Consider the following 9,131-nt stretch of genomic DNA (forward strand, 5'->3'; position numbering starts at 1 on the left):
TGAATCAATTCCATTCACGACTGCTTGTTACCAGGCGCATAGCAGGGACATGACAAATGGCACTTTTTACAGCGCAGTCAAATTTTTTTTTCCTCTTGAAATGTGTTTTTCTTAAGTCAAAGATGGTGTAGTGTTACATTCTGCCGACTTCAGGGCAGGTCTCATGGGTTTAGTCCCGTCTCGGTGAGAAAGTTGTGATTGTGAGGGGAAAATGGTTGTTGGTCTCTTAAAAGTATGTGCCCTGCGACTGACTGGAAGCCGGTCCAAATCGTTGTCTGCCTTTTGCCTAAACACAGCAGGGATAGACTGGGACAGGCTCCAGTTCCCCGCTACCCTGAACAGTATAAGCGCAATGGAAAATGGATGGATGTGCTCTTCTTTGTACAAACCCAGATTACTTCCAGTTGCACCAAAAAAAAAAAGACTGACAAAAGCTTCGTAATTCTTCCCCACTGTGTAGCTGTTAGGCATTTTCAATCATTACTAAATTTGGTTTATTTTCAATTTATTCTGTGGTCAACTTCTCTTTTGAAATTTTTGCCACTTTGTGATGTTGAATATTCAAATATATGAAAGAAACTAATACAAATGGTGTGCTGTTATTTTTTTCTCTTGAAATCACAATGTCATCTGAAGCTAACTGTCCAGTTTTTGTGACGTTGTAATCCAAATGTAGTGCACTCACCGCTTTGCTGTGACCGGAACCTTCCTCTGGCAAACAACAGAGACTGTGTTGGGGATGACGACTCTGCCGGGCTCCGCCTTGACGTCCCACACCATCGCGTCACTGGGCCGCACGGCGCTGAACGACAACCCTGGCTTGACTGTGGCCCTACGTTAACGCATACACCCACATTAAACACCGACTTAGAATTGGAAAATAGTCCCTCTCAGGTCTGACGGGACTCAATTTCTAAAAACAGTTTTGAAATCCAGAGCAGGACTTTGGCAATAAACACGGGCCTTCCTTTTGTCTTCATGTCAAACTGGTGCCGGTGGGATAAGACACACACAACTTAAGTCCCTTGAGAACTAAATACAAAATATTTCAAATCCATAGTGGGATTAATAACATGTATAATCAATGTTTTCCATCTTCTAATGAGCACTCCTGGCAATCTCCAGAACCCAATCCAGTCAAGCACCTTTGGGAAATCCGTAAATCTGCGAATCAATACAATCATCAATAACTAGCACGTGCTGTATATGTTCATATGAGAAATGTTTTTCTGAAGGCAGAATGATACCATGTGGAGGCCTCGATGCAAAGGAGAAAAGCCAAAATTTTAAAGGGTCTCGAGTTCATTCAGCATTCATCCTGGTATCTTTAACACGCCCAGTAAAAAGCGTAAATAGTGTTTGTTTTGCGTATTGTGTGATTTTTCACTCGCAAGTCATAGTAGTGGGAGATGCTTGCTAGTTAGATGACGGCTTTTACCAATTGTGTCACTGAGAAGTGCGAGGAGTTCCTCATTTGCAGACACAGACAGAGAAGCTTGACAATAATGAAATGAGACCGTGTGCAGCCACTCACATTTCTCAACGTCACTTGGCTAACTGCTTCGTCATACTGTTGTGCAACATCTCTCCGCTACCCTGCCGTATTATTGTTCATTTCTTTTTCAAATTTTGGGGTAGCATGCTGCTGTCACACTCTGTCAAAATAACGGTGATAAGTTCCCCAGCGCAGCGACATAAACAGTTTTCTCCTCGCCTTTGAGTCATGAGCGCGGCTGTCACAGTCTCATTTCTTTATCGTGGCACCTCACATGCCGAAAGGCGACGGTTTTGCTGACTAGCTATCATTTCATGCCTACAATAAAAGTGGTCCATGGTTTGGGTCCATGCAAGTTAAATATTTCATCCAAACAGATCCAAATTTATATTATAATTCAGGTGTGAAAAGATCTATTTGTTTCTTTTTCTTTTCATTTGTTCCTGGATTATTCGTGTCACGATAGGTTTCTGTAAAATCTTGTGCCCTACTATTGGATTGGATTGCAGCAGTTTCTTGTTTCACCACATCGAGCGGCAATCGGGCCTCTGTGTGGCAAGCGCAAATGGACTCGGCTTTCCAAAAACTGCAGTTAATCACAGCTAGCGTATTATCGAACAGGAGCGTGCGGTTACTTTTTCCGCATCGGGCCAGTTGGGTTTTATCAATCACGTTGAGCTGCATGTGGCAGGAAACCAACAAACAGATGAGTCGCAAGCTGCGGGCAGACTGAGAATTAGCATTAATTAGCATTCATTTCTGTTGGCCTCGGGAGAACGAGGAGTTAATCAGATTCAGGCGCATGATGCAGCGCTGACAACACCGATGATGACTCATGTGAATGGAAGCAACCGTCCCGAGGGGGTTCAACAGACACCTAAGTTGATTAAGCAATCAAGCTTTTGTCTGGCCCTTACATCACAACAGCCCCGGTGCATTATGGGACTAGATCACGGCACAGGCCTTTGAGCCAGAGCGATTTGGGAGACACGGACTAATTCCGTTCCAAAGTTAAAATGTGCGGAGTCACATGTCATTTGTCTCCGAAAACAAGCCGATGTCCTCACGGCGAGGATTCGTGGAAGCAGCTGCAGATCCTCCACGGGGAGTTGAGAGCAGCTCACATCGAGCTCCAGCACACCTGATGGAATCATTTGTGGGCGGGGGATGGGGGGGGTGCGACAAACATTTGTATTGCACTTCCATACTGTCACTTGATGGTGAAGGTAATCTTGCCAACAGTTGACAGTGACGTGACGTCTGTTTTTCCAAACCGTCCTTCAATTCACAATTTTTTTTTCTCACTGTCAAACATTTATTAAATCAACATACATTAACTGTCCACAGAAGGGTTTTATATATATATATATATATATATATATATATTTGTAACTGGCTGAAAGTGCACCATATTCTCATTTTCTGGAACACAAACCATTTGTGTTATACTGTGAGGCGGTGGTGGTTGGTGCGTGTGTGTGGGGAGGGAGGAGGGGGGATTAGATGTAGGTTCGGGAGGGGCTGCCCCCCTTTTTTTCTGTGGTCTTCAAACCAGTCTGGCTGGGCGGAGCTTGTAACCATTTATTTCACACAGCACATTTTTATTACTCACGCATTTACATCATATTCAGGGTCCATTGTGGGGCTGGCATGACGACGCTGATGCCAGGTCGTGGGACTTTATTTGGGGTGTGGGGGGATTATATTTCAAACATTATATTAAAACATGTTGTCAAAATTAAAAAAGCAACATTAAAATAGGGTGTTCTGACTAATAGACATGCAGAACACATCCATGCTAAAACACAAGAAATTAATCAAATGGTAATAAGCAGAACAGTCAATTAGTGGGGAGCTTGGTTCAAGGTCACTGTAAATTGACAGACAAAGTACAGAAAGTAAGCACTGAAATGGACCTACAAACATTGCCATCAGATCGATTTGTGGATCAATATGCACTGTGGGCCGTGGGGAAAAGCTGCAATATATGCAATATATACTACTGCTTTAATGTATCAAGCATACAGATCGCCTATCAATTAAAGATGACACATAACGTGTTCTTGAATGGTTTGAATCAGATGAGCACTATGAAGAAATGTCACATTTTTGGAATCTTAATGAGAGGTGGCGCAGTGACTCAGCATCTGTGAATCACCAAAGTTTTGCGACTTTTGTGACCCAAAACTTCTGACACTCTTTTAACTTTTCCAATGTGATGCCCCAAAGGTGTGTGAGGAGGGATATATAGCGAGCAAGCCTTTGCCACTGTTTTATTAGATTAAAATAATGGCTTGGAGTCTGCCTGTCTATTTGTCAACTGGAGCTCATGAAAAGTATTTTGAGTAAAAAAAAAAAAAAAAAGTATTTTTTTAAAGAAGGTAATATTTTCCCTGGATGTATTTTAGATGTGCTCTCTTCCATTTCTAATGTTTAATCATGTCTATTTGGAAAATAATACTAAAATAATCCTGATTTTAGTTGCCGTGAGTCAGTGCCATGCAGGCCCCCCAGCCATTTAACAGACTGCATTAAAGGGCCATGGAAATGTTCCCTCTATTTTTTTACGTGTCTGAGCAAATACACTAAGGCCGTGAGCACTTCCTTTGACCACTGTGAGCAACATCAGACGTACGCACTGTGGTCAATACGTGTCACAATGTGTTAAGAGCGGGGGGGGAGGGGTCAGGTAAACTAGGAAGTAGAGCGTGTGGCCTGGTGAGGCTTGTCAGCAGTTCATTGTGAGAGGCAGTGTACTGCTGTGAGTAAAAAAAAAAAAAAAAAAAAAATGGACAGACATCAGGCTGTTGTTCACTGCCCTGGATCTCTTTTCACCTGCACTGAGAGTGTGCGACAAGTGCGCAAATGCGCAGCTGAGAGGGAACATTGGCCATGGCCGCCCCCGGGTATTGGCAACACACATTATCTATTATAAGTCTTGTATAAACATTGCAAAATAAACCTCTGATAGCAGTTCCTCTAACATTTTAGGTCACTAGAATAGGTAAACTGGGATCACCATGCCAATGATAGAACTTGCAGGATTAGTCAAGGTGACAAAGTTAAAAAATATACACGGAGTGTGGTGGTGGAAGAGTTTACGGAAGGTGTCTGGTGTTCTATGTGACAGAAGAGTCTCCGCTAGGATGAAGGGCAAAGTGTATAAAACAGTGGTGAGGCCGACCATGATGTACGGATTAGAGACGGTGGCACTGAAGAAACAATAGGTAGCAGAACTGGAGGTTGCAGAAATGAAGATGTGGAGGTTCTCGTTCTGAGTGAACAGGTTGGATAGGATTACAAATGAGCTCATTAGAGGGACAGCCAAAGTTGGATGTTTTGGAGACAAGGTTAGAGAGAGCAGACCTGGATTGTTTGGACATGTCCAGAGGTGCGAGAGTGAGCATATTGGTAGAAAGGTGCTGAAGATGGAGCTGCCGCGCAAAAGAGTGAGAGCAAGAGCAAAGAAAAGGTTGATGGATGTCGTGAAGGAGGACATGAGCACAATGGGTGTTAGAGAGGAAGATGCATGAGATGGGCTTAGATGGAAAAAGATGACATGCTGTGGCGACCCCTAATCGGGACAAGCCGAAAAGGAAAAGAAGAAGTATGCAATGCAGCCTTTAGTGCCTAACAGGTGGCGATAAACATGCATGAAATCGCACATATAATGCGCAGAAAAATGCATCCACTTAATCCTCACAGTCGCCTCTAATCATCTCCACCCTGAAGGGTTAACTTCTTGATTCATTTTCAATCAGGGCCACAGATAATCTGGCCAAGTCCTGCTGGAGATGACTCGGTCTCGGGCCAAAGACATGAAGTAGAGCAGGGATTTCTTCCAGGACCTATCAATCACTTTGCCAAGATCCTCTGAGTGAGCCTTCAACTCAGACTCAAGAGCGGGACTTTGGGCCAATCTCATTCTGGATGTGGCACTAGGTCAAACGTACAAGGACTTGAAAGTGCCGACTCAAACAGAGGAACTTCATTTGTGCGGTAAGTAGGATTTTCGGGGATTTCAGGTGAGGATGATGAAAATCCCAAAAGGCAGATGTCGGCTCGGGAGGTTCAGTGTCTCCCCGTCCGATCATATTCAAGTCATTTACTGATGGCCGCCGAGCTTCATCAGGTCACTGGGTCAGTGTGTTTTTGTTGGGTCAGCCTGATCCAGGTCCCGGTCAGCGGGACAGATCCAAACGCACGTTTAACTTGGTTTCCCATGGATTAATACGCATATCTTCACATGTCTCTCCATTTTCCTGCAGATTATCTTCAGCGTTTTTGCAGCGTGATATCACGGATTAGATTTTATATATAGAAACATCTGATTGAAGAGAAAAAGCAGCAAGGCACGATGTGAAGCATTTTAATTAGAATTGCGCAAGTCTACTCAGTGATGCGCATCAGAAGAAAACTTTGAACAGATTGCACTCTGTGTTTTTATTCTATATTACCTTCCTTTTACCCAAAGGATCAGGAAAGATGTTTGTTTTCGTGCTCCATGAAACAAGATACATTATTCATAGAGTCAAATACCCAGAGAAATTGCTCGGATCTTAGCGGAATGTCGAATAGAAGAAAACCAGTGAATGAAAACCAGTGAATCATTTGCCAATTATGTCCCTACTTACGGAAGAGTGCTCTCCTGGACTGCCCCCACCCCACTAACTGAGACGTTAGACAGGATCAAACATGTCAGTAATTTATGAAGGCGGCGTAACTGGCAGGCAGCGGCAGGCGTGGTGGCACTCATGTCAAGCCCCATCAACGTTTAAAGGCCTTAAGTAAGCATTTAAATGCATGGAGCCGATCGCTCAGGATGATGCTCGCATCCGCCGTATCTCCTGGTGATTCAACCTGAGTTATTTTCTGCTGTCAGTGACAATCAGCTCTTATCTGGACAAAATAAAAAAAAAAACTATAGCATTCATGTCTGTTTTGATTGATATAGATTATTTAAGAAACTCAGCATTTTTTTTTACTCTGCATGTTTTGTTGCATGCATCAAACAATAATCAATTCATACATTTGTGGGCAAGGCAGAAATCAACCCTTATGTTTTTAAATCATTATAGACTAAGCAATTGTTGCTGTCTTTTGTTTTTTAGTATCAGTGCGTCGTTTGTTTTTATACCGCTTATCCTCAATGGCTGTGCACTTGAGCTGAATGTACAGTGCCGCGAAAAAGTATCTCCTTGAGTTCTTGTTTGGGGCTGCAAAATATTAGGATTGTGAGTATGAGACAGCCCTCAAGATTTTCTGTGGGCTTTTGCACCATGTCCTGGGGCTCCTAAAACCCCACAACACAAAAGAACGTCAAAACAAAACAAAAACAAAAGCTCAAATATACTCCTTACCTAAGTGTGAAACCCTCCAATGTAGAGGTACTTGCCAGGAAGACGTAAAAAGTCAGAATATCATCAGTTTTCAGGGGCTTGGAGGAAGTCTGGATGACCAAGACACCCCCTAATCTGAGCCGAGAAAAGGTTGGATTTCCAGGGGGAGTTTTAAGCAGGCTAACACTTCCTATTCTTCTCATGGGTGTTCCGGACTCTTCCTTGACCCCTGCTCTCCCAACTCCAACTCGTTGCAGGCTATCCTGTGGCGTACACCGGCCTGTCTGATCCATGCGACTTTGGAAGTAGACCTCCACGAGATTGCCCTGAAGCCCCTTTATGGCTTCGGGTCGCCCAGCCTCTTTGCTGGAGCTGCCGGATCGAGTGGACGAGCTAAACCAGGCCGGTTCGGGCTTTAGCTCCGCCACGCAGAACCTACCCGGAGACACCAGGCATGCCCCGCGGACCTCCCTAGTCCCCCAAAAGGCATAAGCTGTCACACAATGAGCTCCATCCGTCATCTTTTCCTGAGCACCATCACCTTTGCGTGGCATGTGGAAGAGGATCTTGACAGCTGGGGATGAGGATCGGACCTGGCGGCCTAAAATGAAAGAGACGATCCGACGCCCACTGAGGAGCAACTCCGGTGGAATGGGGGCATCCACACTGTGTGGACCATATGAGGCATTCAGAACTGGCTTTAGTGAACCTGGGCCTGGATCAGTGATGAGGAATGTCTGTGTGTGAACCTTCAGGCTAGAGTTCCCCAGAAGCCCAGAACTGTCCTGCCTCAGAACCACATGATCAACATTGAGGACTTGGAATCTGACTGCAGGATAAACAGGCAGTGGGGTAGACGACTCGATGCCTTTTGGAATCTGCTGGCTTTCAATATCTGTGGGAGGAGAAGAAAAGAAGTATGTAGTGGTACATTTGCCTTTCTTTAGTGCCGGTGGTTTTCTGTCACGTTATGTAGTCTGAGGCTGAGGGCTAACCAAAACAAGACCTAGTCATCCTTGCACCTGGAGTCAGCTGGGGTAGGCTCCAGGCTCCCACCATGAACAACATAAGCAGCGTAGAAATGGCTCGATGGCTTAACAATGAGCACAATACTCGAAAGAAAAAAAAAAAGTTTTGACACAAAATACGTTTTTGATGAGTTTTAAAACCAGGAGATAGTGTAAGTGTGAGGTGGGTGTCGGAATGATGGAGGCGGTCGCGTCATGCTGCACATCTGAGACTCAAAAGCAATGACAATACCTCATGTAATCCCTGCACTGGAAAGTGTGAAGAAAATAACACTCAAGATGGAAAAGTGAGACAAACAGGAAATCGGGTACCGTGACAGAAGTTGGAAACAGGAAATTCGGCGAAACTTTGGCCTGAATGTGATGTAAAAATATAAAGGACAATAAAACAGTAAAAGGGGGCTGACAGCTCACTTAGCGGAATCAATTTCATTTTAACGAGAAACAAGGATGCTCTCTTTTCAAGTCGGACTTCTTTGAGGAAATTACTTTATTCTTTATTCCAGCATCCCTCAAGATATACTTTTTTTTACTATTTATCATTTTTCAAAATAACAACAACAAAAGCATTCTACAGTGGGGTACTTTATGAAATGTAATCAAATGTAAAGAACGGCAATTGAATGGTATGCGGTTGAATGGTCGTGTGCACCTTGGCCACCAGGAGGAAGTATAAAACACGGACATACGTAGTACTACACGTGAAATTTATTGCTCAAACAAATGAGACTACCGGTAATAATTAAGTTTTGATGCGCAGGGGAAAGAATGCCTGCTTGTGATTGCAACATTTGTGTAGGTTTATAGCGACCGCAACATTTGTTTTCCCATCTATGGTGTTTTGCATTATGTTAATGTGGCATTATTATTTTTTTATGCACAATGTGTAAATCACTTTTTGTTTAGCTTTGTTTAGGTGTCAACTTAAACTGGAAGTGGCAATAAACAATTTGAAGCAAGCTTTTGGCCTCGTTTTCTTTTGAAAGAATTGTTCACTGTCACAAAGCTAACACTGCATCAGGGATCTGCTCTGAGCCCCTTCCTGTTTGCGGTAGTAGTGGATGGGCTGACAGATGAGGTTAGACTGGATTCCCCTTGGACCATGATGTTCGCAGATGATATTGTGATCTGCAGTGAAAGCAGGGAGCAGGCGGAGGAACAATTAGAAAGACGGAGGCACGTACTGGAAAAGAGAGGAACGAAGATTAGCCGAAGTAAAACAGAATATATGTGCATGACTGAGGGGGGGCGTGGGGAGGAAAAGTGAAG

General features: G+C 43.8%; 1 protein-coding gene across 1 annotated transcript in view; it reads right to left on the reverse strand.

Moving 5' to 3' along the window:
* Positions 1-9,131, reverse strand: part of LOC133490446 (transmembrane protein 132D-like) — a 34,029-nt gene that overhangs the window by 23,202 nt on the left and 1,696 nt on the right. The window contains exons 3-4 of the mRNA XM_061800529.1: positions 6,856-7,729; positions 686-832 (exon numbers count right to left, since the gene is read on the reverse strand). Coding sequence (XP_061656513.1) covers positions 686-832; positions 6,856-7,729 — 1,021 coding nt within the window. The remainder of the gene's footprint in view (positions 1-685; positions 833-6,855; positions 7,730-9,131) is intronic.

The sequence above is a fragment of the Syngnathoides biaculeatus genome, chromosome 17 (assembly GCF_019802595.1).
Source record: "Syngnathoides biaculeatus isolate LvHL_M chromosome 17, ASM1980259v1, whole genome shotgun sequence".
Classification (NCBI taxonomy): Eukaryota; Metazoa; Chordata; class Actinopteri; order Syngnathiformes; family Syngnathidae; genus Syngnathoides; species Syngnathoides biaculeatus.